This window comes from Solea solea, chromosome 7 (assembly GCF_958295425.1).
Source record: "Solea solea chromosome 7, fSolSol10.1, whole genome shotgun sequence".
In the NCBI taxonomy this organism is placed as follows: domain Eukaryota; kingdom Metazoa; phylum Chordata; class Actinopteri; order Pleuronectiformes; family Soleidae; genus Solea; species Solea solea.
The window spans coordinates 13,997,134-14,022,400 of record NC_081140.1 but is presented as its reverse complement, the minus strand read 5'-3'; the positions used below and the strand labels follow the sequence as shown (position 1 = coordinate 14,022,400).

The window sequence follows — 25,267 nt, the reverse complement described above, 5'->3', positions numbered from 1 at the left end:
CCCAAACTTCATCAGATACACCTCTAACAGTTGGCCAGTGGCACAGGAGATTAGGGCCAGTCACTGTTGGATCATGTTGTGTTTGCTCAGGAACCAACCAGAGTGCTTATGATCGACCTTTTCTCTCATGATTTTGGTTTGGGTTAGAGTTAGGACCTGTGTTTCTTGGGCCACATAGAGGTAAGTAATGTTTGCAGTGATGTGCTCACACCAAATGTACTAAATGCGGCATATATTGCACTTCTCAAGTCATTTGGTGGTAGTAGTAATAAATAAATAGTTATTAATTGTTGAGCTGTTATGGTTTTCGTCCGTTCACCGTGTGAAAGGTTGTAATGCAAATAAAAGAAAAATAATTAGGCAGGGATGATGCACAATGACGTATTTTCTATTTGTCTGTGCTTGTTCAGTTTTACAATGTACAGGATGAGTATTTGAACAGTTTAAGGTGTAAAGAGCCTTTTTTCCCCGCTTGACTACAGTTAAAATTTCAGCCTCAGGCTCATCCGAGTCACAGTGTGCAGGCCTTAGCTTGTCCGACAGGAACACACCTACTGGTGTCCTCCAATCGTTTGTAAAAATTAAGGTATGCAAACATTACACTACACATAAGAGTTAGGACGCAGTGCACGAGATGATCAACACAGCGCAGTCTCAGAGCGGTGTTATCTTTCATGTGAGTCATTTCTTTTATCTATTTATTTGTGTATTTGTTGATGTTTAGAGTGAAGATTTACTGAACAAAAAAAGAAGTTATTTTAGTGGTAAAGAGTAAGTAGCATATACATGACATAAATACTATATTGCGAGGGTGGAGAATGTGTGGAATTTTTGGAATTGTGGAAAGTGCCTGACTCCGTGAGCTCTGTTAGCTTTCAAAATCCAACCTGCAGCTGTTTTGAATGAAAAGGTAGAAGGTGGAGGGAACATAGAGCGAGTGCGAGGCAATGATTTGGATTAAGAGAACGTAGATTGTGAGAAAGGGGAGAGTGAAAGTGACGGCTGACTCGTCTGAAGATTGAGAAGCAAGTAAGTCTGTGTGCGTGAAGTGTGAAGATTTGATGGCATGGTTTGGGTGACATTACATTGTTTGGTTTTTCTTGTGTCTAAAAAACCGGATCTGGTTTGAGGAAAAACCTGATCCTCTGACTCACAGTCGCGCTCCCTCTCTCTTTAAAGAATATGAACATGCAAAACAGTGTTGTTTTTCTATGTGAGGACAAAGCTGCCGTAACAGTTGTAAAAACGTACAAGGAGGGGTCTAGAACAGTTGTGTGTACATATTGTACATATTTGACAGACATGAGACATCTTGCTGTATGTGCAGGCTTATACATACACACTGATGTATGTATTCATCTCCTCTCTCACAAATGCTCTCACATTTACTTAATCACCCCGTGGAAAAAGAAAAAAGCAATTTACCAAAAAAAAAATGGAAATACACAAAAAAGACAAATATTGGAGTTAAGATGGAAAAGCTGCATTGTGTAAATTTGACTAAGCAGTTCTTCTTGAGCACAACCGTAACTTAGTCTGTGCTCACATTAAATGTAATCGAAACTGTTGATTCTTTCTTTACTTTTCTTTACTTTTCCTTGCGTTCCACACTCAGGTGATGACCTCCTCATTGTTAGTGCTAATTTAACATGTTTAGGTTCAAATTAGATTAGGAGTGGAATTTAAAAATGCATTATCTGCTTTTTCAGTAACTCTGTTTTCGCCATCCTTGTCCTTCTCTTCACCTCAGGTGTTCCCGCTGCCGCGATGAGCGCCTTTGACAACAGCACTGTTGAAATGAATTACAGTGCCTTCTATTGTCGTTTCAATGAGGAGTTTAAATACATTCTCCTTCCTGTCAGCTACGCCTTGGTCTTTGTGATCGGCCTGGCGCTGAACGCAACAGCGCTGTATGTGATCGTGTTCTGCACAAAGCAATGGAAGCCGTCCACGATCTACATGTTCAACCTGACCATGTGTGACACACTCTACGTCTTCACGCTGCCCTTCCTTGTCTATTACTATGCCGATGAGAACGACTGGCCCTTCACTGAACCACTCTGCAAGATTATACGTTTCCTGTTTTATGCCAACTTATATGGTACAGTTTTACACAGACAGTTTGACTAATATCTAATTGAACACAATTTTAATGATAACTACTATTAATCTCACTGGTAGGGTCCATACTGTTCCTGTCCTGTATCAGTCTGCATCGCTTCATTGGCATCTGCTATCCAGTTCACTCCCTGTACTGGGTCAGTGCTCGCCGGGCTCGGCTGGTGTCTGTGGGCGTGTGGGCCGTGGTTTTACTCTGCCAGGCTCCTGTTCTCTACTTCTCAAGGACTAGGTGATTTGTAAGCTCTTACTTACTTGTTCTCCACGAAGGTATCTCTAATTGTGCAAAGTACGGATTTTTCTAAAGAATTCTAAGAAATCTCTACCTTGAAGTGGAGTGAAAATTCCTGATGCTAATATCTTCTTCTGTGGTTCAGTAACAAACACGGCGACTCTTCGCGGACCTGCTATGACACCACCAGCCCAGAACTCTTTGACGACTTCCTGGTGTACAGCTCAGTCGTGTCCGTGCTCATGTTTGCCCTGCCATTCATGGTGGTGATGGTGTGCTATGGCCTCATGATGCGGAAGCTTCTCGAGCCAAGCTGGGAGTCTGAAGGGGGAGATGAGGGGGAGAGGGGAGGCCTGGCAGCTCAACGATCCAAGCAGAAGTCAGTGAAGATGATCATCATCGTGTTGGCCATGTTCATGCTCTGCTTCCTCCCCTTCCACCTCACCAGGAGTCTTTACTACTCTTTCAGATACCTGAGGCAGGTCAATCCGGCACAGGTGAGGACCAACACTTTTATTTGTACACCAAATGTGCTTCAACAGCTTCAAAAGCTCACTGTGTCCATTTTTTTTTTACATGTTCTTCAGATTAGCTGTAGTCTGCTGGAGGCCTCCAGTATTGCCTACAAGGTAACCCGGCCTTTGGCCAGTGCCAACAGCTGCGTGGATCCCATCCTTTACTTCCTGGCTGGGCAGGACGTCCGCAGTAACCTCACAAAGACCATCAGGGCCAAAAAAATGAGCCAACGCTTGACAACATCAATCTGATCAGATCCACTTCCTGAAACTATCTTGAAGCAAAAAATACCGAAGGGAAACACTCATCACCGCTCCTTTCATAGTTGTGATGCCACATGACAGATCTTGAGCAGTGCATTCCCCAGTCTTAAAATACCAGTTTTCTGTCAAGCATGTACTGGATCTCTGAAAGGTCAGGTGTTCATGTGAAGACTCAAATGAGTTTCCAGGCAATAATTTAACAGCCATGCATGCACAGTCTATGAACTAGAAATGTCTTTTAAAATCTTACTCGACTGCTTGAAATACAGTAACTCATGCGCACTGCATTTAGGTTTTCATAATTCTATCATCAACCAGAAGGAAATGCATGCTCAGATGTGACCAGATGGACAACTCGGAGAACGCAGAGACAGAGATGAAATGCTGGAAATAAATCATGTAGTGCATTCCTGACTTGACTGCTTTGGGTCTCTGGTCTGCTGCTTTGTGTGCTGGAAATATACAGGTACAGCTTTTTACATTATGAGTGTGTTGCCTTGCATATAGTTGGATTAGGGATATTAAAGCAGGCAGCCTTTGATTTCATTAAATCTCACTTTATTCAGCCTGTAGATTTGGAATTTGTAAGGTAGAACTAAGATTTGGGAGAAAAGTAACAGTAGGTTAAGTGAGAGTAGGCTCACTGTTGCTAGCCACGCCCCTTTTTCAAATGGCCACTAGGGGGAGATAAAGGCAAAACCAAAAAGGTGTCTCAACACAAGTTTTGAACCAACTCCACACACAATATCTCACACACTCACAGGCAACAGTCGAAAGAGCAATGGCTGGATTTTAACAGCAAGAAAAGCAAATGAGGCAGAATAGAAAATATGTCCCTTCTTTATTTTAAGAGATATCACACAGAATAATGTAATATTATAAAAATGCAACTTAAACTACTCAGCAGCAACACTTTTTTTTTAAGACTAATCCTAACAGAATAGTAAAAAAAATCAAATAAGGTAATGATAACTTAACCCAATAAATATTCAGTCCTTTTTCCACACATTTCTTATACCAATGTAATAAAATAATATGAAAATGAACAGCTGTGATTGAAGTACACCGTTTAAAAACCAATGAGGTAATGTAAACTAAAAGCAGAAAGAAAGAGTCTGTACCACTAATCCTGTGCAGCCACTGGTTGGTTTATATAATGAAACTATAAACACTCGTGCCACATGTGTTTGTATTGATGTGGGAGTCGTAAAGTGAAAAATGTCATTTTAGCTGTGTGAGGTGTGGTCCATTTATCAATACCCACCCATATTTACATATGTACATTCATTTACATGTTCTATTCTACAAAAAAAAGAGAGAGATTTACGTACATGTTCACTCAAAGACCATTGAGATGCAGTGTTATTTCAAGCATCGTGATGCAGTACAGTACTGTGAGCCACTGTCAAAGTCTGGCCCCTGATGATCACAAACCTGAATCTGATCTAAAAGTAAAAGCGGTATAAATGCCCACTGTGGAAACGTACAGTTTTCAAACTCTCCCACGTTCATTAGGGTTCAAGTGAACACATAGTGAGTTCTGTGAAAACCATGTGAGCAGAAGCAAGAGAACTTTTTTAAAAAAATATTTAAAAACATCAACGTCATATTGAATTTTTCTATGTAATACTTCCTGTGGTGTTACTTTGGTACTTCGTCAATTATCACAAGTGTCTTCTGAATTAAGGTCAAACAGGTTTTCATTTCAAACAAGCCACATTTGTTTGTTTTGTTGTAATGAAAACACTCTTTAGTTCATACAGCACTTGGCTGTAGACAGCTTGATGTTCCTTTTCTTTTTTTCTTTTTTTTTTTAAATATACACCTATGAATGAGAGTTTGTTTTCATCCCATTACTGTATATGTTTGTCTTGTTTTTTTCCCACTGGGTCTATTTGTATATAGAAATGCAATTACAGAAATGTATTTATATTTATTTCTCATCGTGTCACTTTCTGATAAATGTTTTCAGCTAAGCAGCTTCATATGAAGTCTTTCTTCGCATGCAATTGTGTTTTTATGAAATAATAAATATGTTTATGTTATGCTTATTATATAAAAAAGACTGGCAAATTTCATCCAGAATGAAGTTTCTTGGTGTAAGGTGCATAAACCCCCCCCCAACCCTGCAGTGGAGTCGTCAGCAGATGACAAGGTCATCATCAGCGAGGTAGTGTCATCATACAGCATCTCTCTGTCTCTTCATCTGAAAGAGAGAGTGAAGGTCAAGAGACGTGAGGGAGAGAAAACGAGAAGTGAACCAGCTTTCTACATTATTGTTATGATCATTAATATTTCATAGTGCTCTGATGTCACTCGTTCTCACTTTTAAATCCTAATAATCGGATACTAAAGATAAAGAAAGATAAATGAATGGACTTGAGCGTTTCAACGTGTGTTAATTTTGTACCTCTTGAGGCCAGATGACGAAGAGGAGAAATGTTTCCCGCCAAACAGGGAGTTCCTCTGCTCTTGGGATGATGTCTTGGTTTCCATGGCTACAGGCTTCTGCTCCGGGATCTGAGCAACCTGAAATCTGCCGAGCCAAGCAGAAAAACAGAGTCATTGTCACGCTTGGATAACACTCATGGTCTTATGACTGCCAATGTAACATATAAGTGTCTGAGGGTCTACTAACTATAGCTCTCAAATAAGTGATGATGGAATCCATGAAAACCATTTTAAAGATGTGGAAAATGAAAATACTAAGTATTAACGTGCTGTTTTGTATGTGTCCTGTCTGTCTCACCTGCCCACAGACAACACTGTCAGTTCTCCCTCCTTCTTCTCTTGCACTTCGGCCTTCTGTGCAGTATTTGGCACAACAATTTGAGTGTGGTGGGTGTCAATAAACACTTCTTCCAGCAGGGGGCTCTTCTCATGTTTGGTGGATGTGTCCAAGCAGGGCAGGAAGAGGGACTGCGGGGGCTTGAGCGGATCTTTGAGGGAATCCAGAGGAGGTATAATAACAGGGGGCCATTTTCTCTGAGCACACCGGGAGCAGCGGTAGCCGTGTCTGGGGGCCAGACCGGAGAGGCCAGAGATGGTGTGGAGGTGGGACTGATGGGGGCAGAGTCTAGGCAGGGAGTGGAAATCCATCATGTCAGGGGAGACAGCGTGGGAGACATGGGAGGAGCAGGAGGAGAGAAGAAGGAGGGAGTGAACAGCGGATATATTGTTAATATTCACAATCAGCCAAAACATATTTATCAACATCATGAAGGAGACTACATTTATCTTTGTTATAGGCAAAATGTACTAATACTAATTTGTCTACTTTACCAAAACACTAGTCTTCTCAGTCCAGACAATTAATGCCACTATCAAAAGGGAGATTTGCAATATTGCTTCATATGCCCAAATGAAAGAAATCAAATTAAAATGGTGGTCTCTGCATGTTCACTCTGGGATCTGAAGTTTGTTCTGTGCAGACAAAATCAGAGATTAAGACGTTAAAATAGCTGTGCACCCCAGTGTTATAATAGGGAGTAATCTTTGGTCACCCTAGATAGCATCTGCAAAACTTGGTCCTTGCATCTTTACTTTTTGGGGGTTAAAACCTGGTTTTAGGGTTAGGTTCAGGGTAAAAAGTTAGGGTTAGGAATCTAGACTATTTTATTTTATTTTATCATTTATTTATTTAAGGAAAGAGACAATGCATATTAGTAAACATTAAAATGTAAATATGTTATAGTCTACTTTCCACCTGTAGTCCCTTGGCAGGTTGATGTTATAAGGGGTAAAATTAAAATACATTCAGGGGAAAAAAAAACCATAGGAACATGAGAGCTCACAGAAATACAAAAGTTACATAAAGGAAGTAATACAGATACATACATACTCACATACACACATATGTACATATCCACACATACATACTCTTGTACATATACAGTACTTACATACATACACAGCTGTTAATAAAGTGACATACATGATGTCTATGTGGGTCCTCACTATGAATGAAGCACAAACCTGTGTGTGTGTGTGTGTGCACGTGTATGCATTCATGTGTGTGTGTGTGTGTGTGTGTGTGTGGGGGGGGGAGAATGTTCTTAAATCCAACTGTCACATGTTTCAACAGCCTATTGAACAGCAGCACAGAGCGAGAGGCCCCTGACACCACTCTTTATTGTATGTGGAATACATTGTACATTCACATGCACTGGATCCAGTTACTATAACATTATATTAACATAAGATGAACTACAGTGACTGTGGGAGACGCTGGGTCAGAGGAGAATCAGCAGTTTGGAGAACAGAAAGTAAAAAAAGCAGCGATGTGGTGAATATTGTGGTGCAAAGCAGCATGTTACTGGATTATTCGAGCAAATGTAATGACAGCACTTTACGAGCCAAATGCCGACCACAAATGCATTGGGTTGTGTAAAACTGTGTGACTTAAAGCTACGTGGAAGCCAGCAAGCTTATCGACAGGCTGCGTGTTTAACCCTCATGACTCGTGAGAACGTGAGATAATCATTTCAGAGATCACTCGAGGACTGATGTGGAGCTGGTTTACTACTTTACATTTGTCGATGAGGTAAATCAAAGCTGTATTATATTACCGAATAAGATCTAGAAAACATAGCAGGGATGAGAGCACTTATGATGAGAAACATATTTATATCAGTATCACATATACGAATGACGACTGGTACAAACCAGCACAGATGGTGAATTTGAATAAAATAAACCTTGGAAGCTGAAATGCATATTTTAAGGTTTTTTTTATACAGTGGTGTTGAGCCATAGTAACCTTTTTTAGCTTTTTATTTTCATCTTTTTGACTCTTAATAAAAGTTGTTGGTGGTGTAAAGGCACTTTATAAACATCCATTTGTTTTTGTAAAACTGAGCCTCTGTCTTTTTTGTTTTTTCCATTATGACCATGTTTCCGGCTTCTACAGTGAAGTCAATCAGGAAGTAAGCGTATATCAAATAGGGAGGGAAAATATGGAAAAATGACTTCCAGGTCTTCTTCAATAGCATGTGATGTTGATTTTGTAAATTGCATTTCTGTTCCTGACGATAAAGCAGAGTGCATATGAGTGGACACCAGTAAGACTGAGCTGATTGTCCAATAGTAGCCGAGCTGCAAGTGATGTCTGTGAACGTCCATTTGCAAAATGTTAACAAGGCACCATGGAAAGAATCTCCAAGGGTTAGCTAAATCTCAAGACTTCAAAGCAGACGTTATGGGTGACATCACAACTGTTTCTTCCCCAAAACCTGCTACGCTTCACCTTGAGCAGAATGACTGCACATAAGTATAACATATGCTTTGTGTCAGTGTGTGTGTGTGTGTGGTCTCATACTTGATTGAGGAGCCTTTCTTCATGGCCATCTGTTTGCTCTCGTACTCCAGTAGCAGTTCCTCCAGTGCAGCAGCATTTTCTGAAACACACACACACATGAATGCTCAGTGTTACACACAGTGTTGCTCAGCACGTGCATGTGCTTGTGTTGTGATATGATGATATGGAAACAAACTGGAAAAATATTAAAACTGTAATATGACTCAGCTCAAATGCAAACTGTCTCTCCAACAGATAAACAACAAACGAGATGAGTTAATGAAATAGAATAGTTGACAAATGCTCAGGAAGTACAAACATTTTTCCCCTGCTTTTTCTCAAACATCACCCACTAATCTGAGGAAGACGAGGAGCTGCTGAGTGAGCAGCGGCGGAAATGCGACTTTAGTTGCGCGTGACGTACGGTGACACCACCGCGGACCCGTGTTCCCTTCGGAAGCCACAGGAGATGAAACGGCTCCAACCACTGGCTCATACTGTGGGTGATTGAACTGTCTGTATTTGTTTGACACGTACCTTTCTTTTCAGTGATGAGGCGAACCAGGACGCCGATGGTGTCTTCGTTCACGTCGTAGGGACAACTGTTACCTAAAGCAGGCGAACAAATCGTGTGTCAATTATACTGGGCTGCACATGGAGAGTAATGTTGATCCTGTTAGAGGCATGTATTGTATATGAAGATAAAATCAATTCAACAAAAAAAAAAATATTGCTTTGCTTTAAATCACAATGTTACATCCGCTTCACTCAGCGTTGTCAGACAAAGACGAAGGAGACACATTGTTCACAGTGAGCAGAGCCAACACTGTGTTCACACTGTGCATGTCACTGCTGGGATAATGTGCTTCGGGACACAGACACGGGGATTGATAAGGATAGATATGGATGACTGCACAGCAAAGAATAGAGGCGCCTCCATGGCAACACCCCGGCCATCCCATAACGGCACAGCGCAGTGAGGGAGCTGAGAGGAGAGTGATGAGGACGAGCGGGGAGTCCAGAATAGCTCAGTCAGCGATCATGGTCCATTCAGGACTCAGAGCTCTGTGTATATGTGTGACCAACTTATTATGGTATAGATTTCGCCCCCCCCCCCCCCATTGTGTGTGTACAAGTTACGTTTGGGGGCAGAATAGCTGCACAAACCTATGTGTGTGTGTATTTTCATCTTTTCTTGCATAAGCGGAGTTAGGCCTCTTGTTGAGCCGCACTATCTCCGTCTCCACAGAGGCTATGTAAGGATAAAGGCATCCATCTCACAGCGGTGCTGTCATTCACCTATATTTATTCATTCTACAAAGTCAGAACAATGTGCTAATTTTCTTAGAATCAGCGCCGAGCTTGAAATTGTTTGCGTCACCCCTCAAACGTACAGTGAATGCAGCAGTCCCGGATCTGAACCAGAACGCTCCAGCAACTAATCTGAGTTTTGCTCTGCTCTTGTGCCGGTGCAGGCTGAGCTTCATGTACCACACACACGCACACACACACACACACACACACACACACACACACACAAAAGTTGCTATTCTCCTTCTTAAGCCTTTTTTGTTCCCGGACTGTTCAACAGAGCAGAGTTCTCAGTGTCTGCAGCTCTGCACAGTCAGAATAATCTCTGCAGAGTCTGACTTTAGTCTTGCTGAGCAAGGCCTGTCCTTGCTGTTCCCCAAGGGTTGGCGATGACGAGGAAAGTGCTGGAGTAAGAACTCTAGCTCTGACCTAAGCTCAGTCAGGACGACAGTGGACAGACAGACAGTCCAATGCAGCTAGTGCAGATAGTTACATAACAATGAGAGGGGAAAGGTGGAGAGGGATAAAGTTTTCCACTGCAGCACTCAAAGTTTCCTATGGCTCTCTCCATTGATTTTATCTTTATTTTTGACGTATGCTTCACTATCTTCATCTGACACCTGAATAATACTCCCCCCCTCTCTTGTTCTTTATCTGCAAGACTCGCATACAACTTATCTGTACACTATTTCACGCAGGAGGACAGGAAGAAGTGTTATTGGTGGAGCACTCTTAAAATATTGGATAACCATGTTCATGAAAAGCTAAAATCATGTGTGTGATAAATTATTGTGAAGTCCAACTGAAAGTCTGAGTTTATTTTCAGCAGTCTGTTTGGAATTTAAATGTTATGCACAGTTATTTACAACCCTATATTTGTTATACATTAGCGTACAATTCATGTGTTTTTAAACTTAGGTCCCTTTAGCTTATTAAAAGGATCAAAAGACTAAGTAATTACACTGTAAGAGGAGCAATTTTTCTTTTTCTTAAACCGACAGCACTTTTTCATGTCAAGTACAGGAGCTTCATATACGAAGATATACAAGAGCTCTAGAGGAGACGAGACACAGAAAGAGAAGAAAGTGGAGGAAGAAACACGAGACATCGACCAAGTGGTTGGGACCCAACTTAATTATTCATCTGGCTGGGACAGGAGAGACAGTGTCATGTTTTAACAAGAAAGGAAGGGGGAGTTTTAGAGGCAAGAAATCTGATGAATGGAGAGTGGAAGGACAGATAAAATGTGGTGATGGGGTGGGGGGGGCGGGGTTCAGGGAGTTTCCTTTCAGGTGTAACAACGTCTTTCGTTTCACAACAAAGCACTACGAGAGGGAGAGACCCGGGCAATACTGGAAACAAAAGGCAGAGACCATTAACCATTGATCTCAGTCTGGCCATGCAAATGCCTCCTATCCTCCGCCACGTCTTCATACAAGTATTTATCTCAGATATTCTCACATTTCATGTATAAAATAACTGTTTTAAAGGTTCAGTGCGTGGCAATTGGGAGGATTTATTGCAATAAATTGAATATACTACTATGAATGTTTGTACAGGTTGTGTAAATGCTTTAATAAAAGCCATTAGATCCATTAGATGTCGTCCTTTAACTAACTGCTTTTTTATTAGCCACTGAACTCAAAATGTTTAATCCTGACGCCTAGAGTAAGTTTTCCCAAAGACGCAGGTGTTATAGTGCAAACGTCAACACGTGGGACATGCCGTCAGACGTTCTTGGTCCTCTGAGGCAGCAGCTGGTGCTCTGACGCTCATGAAGCCGATGGCTGCATAGCTGACACACAGCTAAATCTCACACTGTCAGGTGAGGAGGGGGGGGAGCCAGCTTAGCCTTTAAACCCCATTCTGCTAAAGCACCAAATGACAGTAACTGCCAGTCGCATTTACTGTCTGAGGGACACTGATAACACACAGACCCCCGGGATCAACTATAAAGGCCGTATGTTGAAAGATTTTGAATTTAAGTAGTTCTTTATACCTTTATACGATTGTTCATCCAAATATGATGTGTTTGCTGTGGAAACCTACCATGGCATCCACACACCACTGTGGGTCCCACCAAAGCTGCTCCATAATGCTACATAACACCAGTTGACAATACACCCCATGTGATTTGAGGGCTTTTTCCTGCTACTCAAGCCTGAGGAGCAGACAGGTGCAGCACATCTAGTACATTAGATTTGTATTAGATACAAAAGGGACCTAAAGGTGTACTTCACACCCTGTGTGCACAGCATTGTACTATAATTATAGAAGGAAGAGATACTGTACGCGATCTATTCACATCAAACTAGGTGTTAGTATTACGATGACATGCATTTGTAGACACAAAGAGAAAGCATGTGATTTACATTTGGGTCAACGGCTAAAAACAGGTCTATGGTCTATGACAAATCCTCCAGGACAATCTGAGTTCATACTCGGGACAAGAATAAAGAGCACTCGTATTACTGAGCAAACCACAGAGGACGGGTGTGGCAACACAGTACTTGTTTTTTCCATTTATCCCCCTGTTTTTGTCTTTTTTTACCCCCTCTAACTCTTTTTAGTTTAGTTTTCAATTCATTGATAACTACTCCTCCTCACTCCAACCTTCTCTGCCTTCCCCTGTCTCGGTCTATACTACTAATTGTGTTAACTCAAGTCACTTTCCCTCTGAAGTCACTAGAGCAAGTGATGGGAATGCTTTACCTCCCTTTTCAGCTGAAATGGGGGACAAAGGAGAGGTCACACCACGGACAGACCGAGAGGAGCAACCATTCACATTCACACCTATGGTCAATTTAGATTGTCCAATTAACATCTGCATGTTTTTAGACTCTGGGAGGAAACAAGAAAAGACCATTTTCTTAGTGATTTCTGCCAAGAAATCTTCCTCACCTTCTTTCTGTGGTGTTGCGGTCTCTTCATCCCCTCCTTCCTTCTCAGTAATGCAGTTGTATCCCTTCTTTTTTAGGGTGTTGCAGATGAGGATCCCCAACAGGCCCATTACACAGAAGACGGGCACCAAAGCAAAAACAGCATACTCTGCCGTCTTCTCCTCGGGGCTGCGCACCACTGTGCCGTTGCTCGGTCCACCTGCACCAGCCGAGGGACCTTTACCCACTGTACGAACTGTTCTGACATGAGAGGCTGCCGAGGGGAAAAGATGATTAAACACTTAAACCAGGATGAATGGATTTGCAGCATGTGAAATACATATATATATCTATATAAAAAAAGAGAAACAGGAAGATGCTTACTCGTCAGACAGGGGCTTTGGGTGGAAACGTCCCCTGAATTTGTGGATTGAAATCTGCAAAAGGAAAAAGACAAAAGAAGATAATTAAGAAATAAAATAAGAGACATGGGGGGACCGAATGTCTCTTATAAACACAGAGAACATTAAATGGCTTCATTTAGACCTAAAATAAAACTTTACAGGGTATGTGTTGGAGCAAATACCCTTGAATGTCAAGCCTGCACTTGGACTGAAACCGCGGGGGTGCAATAACAAGCAGACAGGTATCCTGCATGAGGAGGCAGACTGGCAGTCCTTACCCTGGCAGACAGTCGCCACAGATGGCATCTGACGTAGCTGTGCCATTGGTCGTGACCTTTCGACCCAGGACTTTGCAAGAGGCATGTGGACGGCACAGTTCAGCGTCTAATGCATCTGAGAAGGTTCCAGTCTGGCACAATTGGCACTGCACTTCCTCTGTTGGACTTCGGATTAGCCCACAAGCCTGTAAAGACAAAGAACACTTAAAACCTGAGGCTGCAGAAGGTCACAAGGAACCCAGCGTCATTAATTGGAGATCAGACAGCTTTAACTTACAAGTCCTACAAATAAAATTAAAGCAATCTTTCTCAGTGTAGCATGTTGACAACTCTAACACGCACAAGTGATCTACAGTAGTCAAAGATGTTTGCTATTGTTAAACACTAATTCCTACTCCAATTTCATTGTACACAATACAATGACAATAAAAGGCTATTATATTCTATTCTATTCCTTTGTGGAAATGACCCAAATTCATGTCAAAACATTTAACACAAATGTAAGAAATGGGCTGCAATTGAATTGAATTGCAAATTGAATGGATCTCTGTTACTTTCTGTCCGCTGTGAATCACTAAAGCCTGTGTGTATTTAGGAGAGAAGAGGATCATTCTGGAACATAGGGTCAAAGTTTTGCCAGAGTTACAATGGACTTAAATGTGTCCCACAACATGTATTCAAATTGTTATTAATTCCATTTGAGTGTCACCTTAGAGGGCTCCTCGCCTGCGGGGCATTGCAGACACACACACCCCTGCCCCCACCAACACTGCACTGCTGCAGTCCCACCACAGCGGAACACCTGAAAGATACACACACACACACACACACACACGGATGATGAATTGTTTTGCAGTAAAAGTGAGGAGTAGACATAGACTGAAAATCATGACGTACAAAATACCGGCTATATAAAGAACCCCTAAAAGTTCTAGATTTTTTTTGTTTTGTGTAAAAACAAAACACACAAACCAAAAGAGATTATATATATATATATATATATATATATATATATATATATATATATATGGACATAGGTGAATATTTACCATGAGAAGGACAAGTGCTGCGCAGCAAAGGTGGTTCCTCATCTTCTTCAATGTATTCTTCTATGTGCATATGATCTGGAAAAGAAAGGAGACCGAAAGACATCAGATCAAAATGGGTTCACAGCGTGAACAGAGTAGATTCCTACCAAAAAATATTACACCTCCTCTCTCTGTGACACACACACGCGTGGCGCGCACAGAGAAAACACCTGAGTCACTTGTGCGACTCTCGTGACGGGGATGTAAGGAGCACCTGTAAATGCCGTAAATAACATTTACTCTGAATCAGAACCTTTTTATAGACTGGTGTGAATGGACCAGGCTCATCTGTGGTTCTCACATGCACACATTTAAAGCAACACATATGAACTTGTCAGCACACAGACACACACACACACACACACCGACTTTCCTAACACTATATGTTTGTCGGGAAATTTTGTTTTTTACTAATATACAATAAATAAGTTTAAACGGGATGTATTTAGGACACATACGAAAGTGAGGATGACTCAGCATAACAGTGCTGTCATGCCTTAAGTTAGCTGTATGTGGTCAGTTGGACAATCTATGCGACAGCACCCAACTAAAAAAAAAAACACTTACATATTCATAACAAAATATACAGTAGAACAAACTTGAGAACTAAAACTAAATTTGCTAAAACTTCTTCTTTTCTTCCTAGTCTTTATTTTAAGCATTCTAACACATATACTAACTCACCAACCAATCTGAGTTTTCACAAATGTCGAACGCCAATTCACGTTATGAATTTGACATTTAGTCACATTAATAATGAAGGACAACAGAGGAGAGCAGGGACTCACTGGAACATTAATACTTACATGTACAGCATGGGAGGATAAATAGGCGAAAGTAATACCTGACATTGCAGAATCTAAATTTAACAAATAATGTTTCAACAGCTGTGGCTTTGACTTTAACTCCTCTAAAAATGTGGTTAGGTGAAAATAGTTTACTGCGCCCCATAACCCACTGTGCCTCATAACTACCTAAGCAAGTGTCAAGATAAAATTGTAAAGCTTTGTTGCATGAAATTGGCTGTGAACTCAGGTGTGGCCACAATTACAGGCCTGAGGACTCACCAAGACTAGCATTATGAGGGGAGACGACACTCGGCCACTGCACTGAAGATTTTAAATGAAAATTTATGAACATGACATTCAGTCATTCACACCCTGTAGGACTTCAGCTTGAGAATATAGAGGCTGTAAATGTCTGAATTTGTTGAGAATGCTTTTCCTTCTTTTCTATTCTTTTCTACTGGCAACACACACAAACTGACAGACAGAAAAAAACACCAAAAACAAAACAGAGGCGAGCGGAGTATTCACTCACAACACGTCAAGGATAAATTCTAAAAACATAAAGAAGGAAGTGACCAGTGAAGAATAGACAGGAAACAGCAAGATAATGGGAGAGAGAGGAGAGACTCCAAGCACCATACTTACCCCAGATTTGAAGTTAAATGACAGTTGCTGTGACAACTACGCTGTGCTACAAACGCTGAGTCAGGACCGACCTCAAATACTCTAATTTTTTATTTTTTTAAACTACCTGCTGTACAACTTTCATCCAAGCTTAAAAAAGTTGGAACTGAAAAAAGGTGACTACAGAATTTTATGACTGGAAAATTAAGACCTGGAATATAAAATACTGCAAAAAAGTGGACAATGAACCATAAATAAAAAGTTGAACAAGAAAGTTCATTAAAAAAGTCAGACACACCAATCTGTGGAGTTGAGTGGAGAATTCAGTGTACCTGTCTGTGTCTTATACTGTCACTCCGACCACAGACACACCCCTGATATCCTTAGGACATGCCCCTTCTATCACAGCTAAAATCATGTGTGCACGTGTGTGTGTTTGTGTGTGTGTTTCAACACTCCCTGAAAACATTAGTTTTCTTACTATATGTGATCAGCAAATACACACACACACACACACACACACATGCTGGAACAACACCAAACTGATTTATAAGCAAACAAGGAAACACATTTTCTTTTTAATGAGTTTATGATTTTGGCCCCGGCGAGGCCCTCCTGTCAATGTGTAATTTCAGGGAGGACGATAAAGCATTTGCAGAAAAACCACACAAGGCTGAAGGCCAAGGGCCAATCGTGCAAAAGAGCAACAGAAGAGGCGAGATTTGGAAAGGGAGCAAGCGGCAGGGAGTGTGAACGCTAAAACTCCAGTCTGATAGCATGATATATATATAGAAGCCTTTGTTAAAATGTCATAAAGACCAGAGCAAGACGCTAATTACAAGTCACACATGCGCACATGCATATGCACTTACACACACACATGGAAACTCCCTGCACAGCTGCGCACACACAGCGCACAATCACACACGTCATGGGGGAAAAAAAAGAGGAAAACAACTAAACAGAGAGAGTTAAGACAAAATGAGAGCTGCAATCCTCTTTCTTGGAAAGTGTCAAGCAGGTTAAAGGGGTTGAGGAAAGTCAGCCTTTCCTTACTTGACCTCCACAAGTCACCAGAGCAAGGAAGAAATCATTTATACAGCAAATATATCCATTCAGGAAGCTAATAATACAATGTATGGTGAATTCAATGTGAGTTAAAATGAGAGATTATGATAATGAGCAAGTGTGGGTGAAGTTATCCATGTCAGTTCAGATTGTCTTCACATTTATTTTCCCAAAACCAGATCATGCAAAGATATTCTGTCAGTTTTCCTGTTTACAGTCAGTCATTAAATAAGGACATAATATTTCACAAGGATTATTTATGTTTGAAAACTTTTGCACAAATATTAAATACAGATGTGTGTCAGTTTAGGGGGTAAAGTTATGGAATGAACTCTATGATGAATTGTAATTGTGTTCAAGGTTTTTTCCTTGGACTGAACAGGACAGGCGAAAATAAGCCTATTCCTTTTTCGGTTATTGGCACATTTGTGTTAAATGATGTTGGTTTATGTTTACTTTTCATATGAATGTAACTGAAATAAAGACATTCATTCATTCATTCAAGACAATTCATTCTGATAAATGACAATCTTTCAACTATCCACAGATAAGAAACAGTCGGCGTATGAAACAGCAACACACACACAGACAAAACCTGACAAAGCAAAGAGTATATGTGGCCAATTCACAGCCTGATAATCCAAGTCAGCACTGTCTTCATGTGATGCATATGCAGCGGTGACCGTGACATGAGTGGAACTTCCTCTGGACCAACAGGAACATGTCCATCACTGTGTCCATGAGCGTCCCTTCAGTCTCATGTGCTCATCTCCGTCTTTTAGATGTTATCATGATTCATTTAAGGGAATAGTTTACTACTTTTTGGGAAAACTACAACTACCGGCCAATTAGCTTAGCTTAGCATAAAGATGGACTCTTTCCAAAGGGAACACAAGACGTCCACCATATATATATATATATATATGTGTACACACACACACATATATAGTGTGGCTACAAGCTGTGAGTAAGTTTAATAAGCAGCAAAATGTGTGGAAATATAGAAATAACAGGATAAAACTCCAAAACACCCAAAAGGCACAGGAGAGGAGCGTGACAGCTTCTCCTAAAACAGTAATTACACCGAACCGTCACTCCTGTTGTTTGACACATTCAAATAACAAGTCGCAACAACATCAGATGACCAGTCACATTTTCTGTGTTGTTCAGAGAACCTAAAAATAGCAACAATAAAGAAGTGCTGGTAAGGCCATGACAAAAACATGGATATTATTCTATTTGGTGGTGGTTTTTGGGGTTGAGGACCAGAGTCGCAACTAATGTGTTTGAGAGCTTTTTCTTGCCCCTTGATGTCATGCTGCAGATGAACTGAGATCCCACAGTATGAAGCTTTGAAGGAAGGAGTGAACCACAAAAGAGGAAAGAACGAGTGGAGCTCTTTTCCTTTCAGTGTGAGGTGAGTGAGCAGCAGCGCAGATCAAGGCTGAAATCAGGTCAAGCTGCCACATTATTGAATAATGTGGCGTGTTTTTCCAATTATAGATGAATCTGAAGTCTTTTTTTTTTCTTATACCACAAATGTATTTGGTTGTTTGTTTGTTGACCTCTTTCCTATTCTGTAAAATCAACTCCAACCCCACAACTGTCTGTCCTCAGATGTCACATGAATGCTTTTTCAATAACTGATCTCTTGCAGATAAATTAATAAATGAGCGGAAAACCACCAGAAATTCAAAACTAGATGACGAAAAATGTACGTGTAAAAAGTGCAGAGGGGATCTTCTGAACTCACTGTGCGTGGCCGGGTTGACTCAGCCTTCATGCAGACTGAGTAGTGGATGTTTGTTTTGGTTTAGTTTTTTTAAACGGATCTAACATAACAAGACAGCGTAGCAAAAACAACAACAAGAGGTTTGGTGGAAAAATACGCCTGAATAAGCAGCTACAGTCCTCTTCACTGTCAATTCTGTGCTCTTTCATACCACCCTTGGTTGAGCTGGGATTTGGAACCAGTGACCATCTTGCAGTGAGGCAACAGTGCTAGCCACTGTGCTCCCCAGTGGCCTTGCTTGCCGATCTGTATGTTGAGAGGAGATTTTTTTGTCTCTGGCTGCTTCAAACATTTATAATACACAGTTTATATGATTAAATCGTGGAGTTCTAACCTCAGACACTTTGGAAAAATACTAACTAGCCTCGATTACATTATAAGACTAAAGTGCTTTCAAAAGGATTCATAAGCACATTTTCTCATACGTCATTAGATAGAAAAGCCTCACAAAAAGAGTCAACCACCAACGTTCCATGCCAATAATGGTTACCTATTTAGCCAACTAGGCCACGCACGTAGTGTGTCCAGCTCCGGGAAACACCTCATTGTGATGCACATGAGAATTATCTTACGGCAAGAGGAGTGAAATACAATGGAAAAGGACTGAGCCAGCAAGACAAAGGTTTAAGGTAATTACACTATATTATCTATCAGACATTTCGTGGACTGGGAGATAATGTGTACGTGCATGTCGACAACGTAACTGGGACAACCATATCCTCTGCTAGACCGAATGGAGGTGCCCATTATCGGCAAGCGAAAAGGCTGATTTACGCCAACTCTCTCTACGTTAGCGCGCAGACAATGTCTCATTATGGGGAGCTCGTCTGATCGCCGCGCAGGTGTCGCCTCCTCACACACGTCTGCCGATGCGTTTCTCTCGCTGCCTCTCTGTGCCAGTTATTCCCCCTCTGTGTCCCTGGGTTGACGTGATGCCAGTCGTCACGTTTTCCAGTGATACTGCACACCAGCAGAGACTCTCCAGTGTCTCTGTCGCACAATGTCAGACATCTCCATGGCGGAATAAGAGAGGCTGAGTTAACCAGAGAGAATGGATAGAGAGAGAGAGAGAGAGAGAAAGAAAGAGTGGAAGAACAGGCAAGAGAGACAGGCGTGTTATGCTCAGTGATAGCGCCAGAGAAAACAATACACGACAGCACAGTGGAGCAACGCCGCACTGTCCGAATTCCCCAGAGCAACGTGAATTCATATTCATGCAGTCACAACTCTGCACAAATGTTTCCTTGAGACAGATGCCACATCTTTAAAAGGAAGTCAGGGATTCAAATTCTTCAAGGCACAATCCCCACAACCACTTATTCCATCCATCCATCTTCTATCGCTTTATCCTCCACAGGAGGGTCACGGGGGGGGGGGGGGGGCTGTGCCAAACTCAGCTGACATTGAGCGAAAGGCACCCTGGACAGAACGCCAGTCCATCACAGGTCAAGTTATGGAGTCCATTTACCTAATCCCCATATTACATGTTTTTGGACTGTGGGATGAAACCAGAGAACCCGGAGAAAACACACACACACACACACACATAGGGAGAACATGCAAGCCCTTGTTCCAACCAGGTCACGAACCTGGGTCTTCATGCTGCAAAGGCAAGAGTGCTAACCATTACACCACCACTCAAAATTTGGATCAATTAGACCAGATGGTCTGTGACAACAAAACACCCCACATTCACTATCATCATTATTATTATTATATTATTACAGTATTTTCAGGAAGTACTTTCAGAGTCTGTGTTCTTCCCTTACATCACCACTATCACCAACAGAGAATGTATGACTTCATTCGTCTTTTGGCTTCTCCCTTCTGGGATCACCACCACGGATCATCTGCCTCCATCTTGTCCTCTTCTGTTAACCCCCCCCTCCCCCACACACACACACACAATGGCTACATTCAAGACGGCAGCATACATGCACGCTTTTGTAAAGCAATCCCCATTGTCAAAAACACAAAAACATGTGCGCAGCGCAAAAACAACACTTTCAACATCTCTATTTGTCAAACAAATTAAGAGGATCAAGTTAATTGCTGTTTGTAGTCTCTGACACTGCACTATGTCAGACACTGGTACTAAGCTACTGACAACAAAAAGGCTGTGTTCATGCAGGTCATCCAGGTGCTGACAGGCGGCTTCAATAAGAGTAACAAGCTGATTGATCCCCATCCCATCCAGACGAGCGACAGTGTACCTACAAACACATTTATGGATCGAAGCGTGGTGTTTCCTGGTTTGGAGGATTGAGGATTGCATATGGCCACCCATAAATGTGAGAGTATACTGTCGTCAATCCAAACAAGAAAGCAAGAGAGTGTATTTACCTCAATGTATATCGGTCATTGAGTCTATAAACAGAACAAGCTGTGGGATGGAGGGATGGACGGATGTCATAACCAGAGCTTTGGGCATTTTAACAAATGTACTCCTGCACTGCAAATGTGCACAGATTTGTGAAAGCAGGTTATTCCGTTTGAATTGAATAAGGTTAAAAAAACATAATCTTTTTTCAAATCCTAATTTTGAAAGCCTGCAGTTTGCCTTCAACATGGAAACCCGACCACACACTGGCATACACAGTATTTCTATTTATGGATCTAAATAAGTTGTGTGTGTGTCTTTTTTAAGTTGTATTCAATATCTCTATAGATTTCCTGCTTCGTTGGCCACATTGTCATTACTCAGTGGTTGTTTTGAAACAGGGAATGACTGTAGCACTGCTCACATGAGGGATTGTGTGAATCCTCCCCAAAATATCACACACTCAAAACAAACACGCGCACAGTCACTCTGTTGTGCCTCGTCACAAAGAGATCAGCTCACACATGCTGGTGTGCCAGCGATTGGTTACTGGCGTGTTCAGTAGGCAGATTGCGGCTGCTTTCAGACTTCCTCCCCCAGAGCCGAACTGTGGGGGGATAGAGAGCCACTTTTTTCTTAAAGCTTATTTATAAGAGTGTCATTAAACAGCATCCAGTAGGGAGTGACGACCATTGAAGATACAGACCACATTACAAAAAACAGTGTGGCTGGAATGATCCCCTTTGTTTTCTTAGGTAACACAACACTATAAAAAATACACTCAAATGGTAAAAGTACTGTACTAGTACAAATGGAACCCTTTTTAGGTGTTTCATGTATAATGTTAGATAACTGAGGCAGAATCTTATTCCGTAAAGTGACAAACATCTTAAAACCGGTGAAGTAAAAGTATAAAGCAACGAAAAATGGAAATACTCTAACAACTTTATCTTTTCAATGTGATATAGACTCATTTGACAAATATTCGACAAAAAAATGTAACAATAAAAGGTTAACATGACCTATAATTAGTCTGTTAAACAATGACCTGTACAGAAAACACAATCACTTCACAGGAAGGAAGTAATAGGTGGTGGATAAAATATAGCACCACCACATGTCTGTGTCAACTTCAAACCACAACAGTTGAGACATCCGGGAAGTGACTCTTTTTGACGTCCTGACTTTCAAATGTGTGAGCCCAACTTCCCACGTGGCATGACTTGCAGTTTGCTCACTTATTGTTAAACTGTGAGTTTACAGCAGACAATAATACAGAACCAGGAAAATGGTGAACAGGATACTGATGTTTCCTCATTCATAAATAACATGTATGTTTACATGTGTGGTGTCCGTAGGTGAGGTGATTTTTTTTTAGGTCTAGATTCCCATAAATATCCCATTCTCCATTAATCTGCATGTGCGGAGCACTGAGCCAGCTTGGAAAGGCGCTTGCGGTCGGTACAATGGGAATTTCTCTGGCACACTTTCCAGGCTGACACTTGGCATGAGCACAGAAGTCTGCTGGCGGCATTTCCAACTACAGTGGTTTAACCGATGGACACACAGATGACAGGACTGATGAGCTAATGAAAGATTAGCTGATTCATGGATTTTCTCACAAACACACACACACACACACATACAGACACTCCAACAGACCTGAAACAGCTCTATAGAAAACACTTTTCCCTTTACTTTTAGGGTCTCTTTACAATTATTCTGTCAAGTTTCCTTCTTCCCAAAACCTAATTACAGAGTCCAGTAAATGTTGGGTGGGTTTAGGTTGGGCAATAATTCAATAACTATACAGTATATTACAATATTCTTCTGTAATAATATAAAACAGGTTCAATACATGCAAGTAGACTTTGAACACGTATGTGCTATTTCTTGTACATCAATCATTTTAAACCCACAAATAACTGGTTTGTTCATGCTTCACTCAGGAGCAAAACTCAAACTTAAACTTCATCTTATCTGATTCATCTTAATATACACTGATCTGAAACAATTTGTATCATGACTGCACATCACTAGGAGGGGCAATGAATCAAAGGTGTCAAATTTGACTTAAGATACTGTAAATCCACATGTTGCACCAATTTAGGCATAGGCAGGTATGTGTGTGTGTGTGTTCTACCTCTTTAGGACCTTTTCTGGCATAAACCCATATAGTTATATTAAAGTAAGCCAAATATACTATAAGACGTTTTAGTAGAAAATAAATTAAAACCTGTGGTAAACACATTTCTTGCTTCCATCTGGTCCAACAGATGGCAGCGAGCTGTCTTTTTAGTGTCAAATGTCTTGTGTGCATGAAGTCTTCTAAAACAATTCTTTAAAACCAAATAAACAAAGTTAAAAACAAGTCTGCTTTAACCAAATAAACTATATTTTCAAATCAATCTTTAAAAAGGGTAACAGACAAACCAAAGCTATACCAGTCACAGGGTCAATACAGACACACACACACACACACATAATATTTTTCCCCAATAATAAAGGATGAAAGTAGGCCACATCAATGGAAGCAGGACTTTGGGCTTCTCCTAAAATAGGCTACACCAGACATTTACAATTGAAGAGTTTGAGCTTAAGAGCTTGTATGTTGAACTCTGTGTTCCCTCGTACTGTGACGAGACACAAATGATGAGGGGAAAACTGGGTAAGGCCTATAAATGTTTGCTTAAAATGCCTGCATGTATCGTCACAACACACTGACACAACTGCAGAACAGTTCATGACCCATCTCTGCTGGACATATGTGTGCATGCGTAGTGTGAGAGTAAGGTCAAGCCACTTATTGTCATAAGCCCGCAGGAATTTGGACTCAGACAATAGAAGCCCCCTCTGCCAAAAACGACAGTCTCATCTTGGTGCTGGTCACGATGAGCTGCAGAGACCGTAGCAATAAGTAACTACAGTGGATTATGTTCAAGACACGTGCTGCTGTTATAGCAACAAATAACTACTAACATGTTCCTTTTGGGTTTTAGGAGAACTACCCTTTATAAGTGTGACATATTTTATTATAAATCACTCATCCCTGGAATACAAGATAAGACACAGGGGTTCACATTAAGCAGAGCCATGACCTGAAAGACTTCACTTCATTAAACGTGAGGGGGAGGATCTTACTGACAGTGACGTCATCACCCATCAGGCTCAGCGAGCAGAAACACATCACATTGGTTTCCATAGAAATCCACAAATCTGTACTATCAGAACATTTGCTGAATTCATTATCGGCAACTTTAATATATATCCATCACATTAGCGACACTACTGTCTATGCATGCAAAGTTAAGTCACAATATGAATTTAAATAACACCCTTTGTCTTGTTTGTAAGCTCACAGACAAATTAAACAAAGAGTAAACCGACATTTTGTATTTTTATTTTTTCTAAAAGTCTTTGTTTTGAATTCTAAAAACTAGCTGAAAGACACAGCGGATGGTTGCATCCATCAGAAGGCACCGTATACGCAGAGTAAACGTGTTGTATGTGACACACAATAAAGGCAGACAAAGTCAATGGACACAATTACCGTTGTGCGTAAAAGTGGTCAGACTTTGTGGTGAGAAAAAGCTCCACAGTGACTGACACACTCTAACCTAAACTACCGGCTTCAGCAGCCGTCGCCATTGAACAGTGAGGGAGGGGAAAAAAAAGTTGAGGGACATACCGGTTTGGTGAGTAAATACTGTTGAAATCAATGTTCGGTGTTGGAGAAGGCTCCGTTGGTAGATAACGTTTGTGGATGTTGTGAACACCACAATGCCGGTTCACCTCGAGTTCTCCCTCCCTCCCGCTGTCTGTCTGTCTGTCTGTCTCTCTCCCTGGCTCCTCTGAAAAATGAGAACCAGAGACACTCACTCGGGTGAGCTCACAGCGCGTCACCGCTGCAAGATGAAACCCCGGTGACTGAGTGCGCGTAAACCCCCTCTGCTGCCGGCTGCAGTCTCTGCACAGCAGGTGAGCAGGTGGCTGACACCCGCTAACTGCTGCAGGTGTTCCAACAAGTTTCACCGACCCATCGTAAATTAAAGACAAAAGGTATGTAAATAAATACAATAAACAAAAACATGATAAATAATAACAACTAATGGAATATTCATGCTCTTTTTACAGCTAACACTGCTTCTCACTGTATATTTTGGACACAGGTGTTCCTCATATCATTAACGATGACTCCACTGATTTAATTATTTACACCTGGGCTTTTCCCGCTGAGGCATGTACAATTGTCTTCTGTGCAAAAGTCTAACCACTGCCTCTTACAGTTCA

At 41.3% G+C, this 25,267-nt stretch overlaps 2 protein-coding genes across 5 annotated transcripts; one reads left to right on the top strand and one right to left on the bottom strand.

Annotated features, from left to right (window-relative positions):
• The first annotated feature begins 64 nt into the window (after nucleotides 1-64).
• p2ry2.1 (purinergic receptor P2Y2, tandem duplicate 1) lies at nucleotides 65-3,548 on the top strand. Of its 3 annotated transcripts, none has more exons than XM_058634949.1 (5): nucleotides 65-180; nucleotides 1,751-2,101; nucleotides 2,182-2,350; nucleotides 2,496-2,847; nucleotides 2,938-3,548. In XM_058634949.1, exons 2-5 carry the CDS (start codon nucleotides 1,768-1,770, stop codon nucleotides 3,115-3,117), a joined length of 1,035 nt encoding a protein of 344 aa, XP_058490932.1. In that variant the 5' UTR covers nucleotides 65-180; nucleotides 1,751-1,767; the 3' UTR covers nucleotides 3,118-3,548. The 3 variants fall into 3 exon arrangements, with proteins under 3 accessions (XP_058490932.1, XP_058490931.1, XP_058490933.1); XM_058634948.1 differs by lacking the exon at nucleotides 65-180 and adding an exon at nucleotides 606-676; XM_058634950.1 differs by lacking the exon at nucleotides 65-180 and adding an exon at nucleotides 743-1,029.
• Nucleotides 3,549-3,951: 403 nt separating this feature from the next.
• Nucleotides 3,952-24,927, bottom strand: relt (RELT TNF receptor). 2 transcript variants are annotated; one of them, XM_058634946.1, is made up of 11 exons: nucleotides 24,666-24,927; nucleotides 14,347-14,421; nucleotides 14,007-14,099; nucleotides 13,298-13,482; nucleotides 13,000-13,052; nucleotides 12,638-12,889; nucleotides 8,963-9,034; nucleotides 8,447-8,525; nucleotides 5,879-6,205; nucleotides 5,540-5,665; nucleotides 3,952-5,335 (listed from the first exon to the last, which is right to left on the bottom strand). In XM_058634946.1, exons 2-11 carry the CDS (start codon nucleotides 14,386-14,388, stop codon nucleotides 5,332-5,334), a joined length of 1,233 nt encoding a protein of 410 aa, XP_058490929.1. In that variant the 5' UTR covers nucleotides 14,389-14,421; nucleotides 24,666-24,927; the 3' UTR covers nucleotides 3,952-5,331. The 2 variants fall into 2 exon arrangements, with proteins under 2 accessions (XP_058490929.1, XP_058490930.1); XM_058634947.1 differs by lacking the exon at nucleotides 24,666-24,927 and adding an exon at nucleotides 15,819-15,848.
• Between the last annotated feature and the right edge of the window lie 340 nt (nucleotides 24,928-25,267).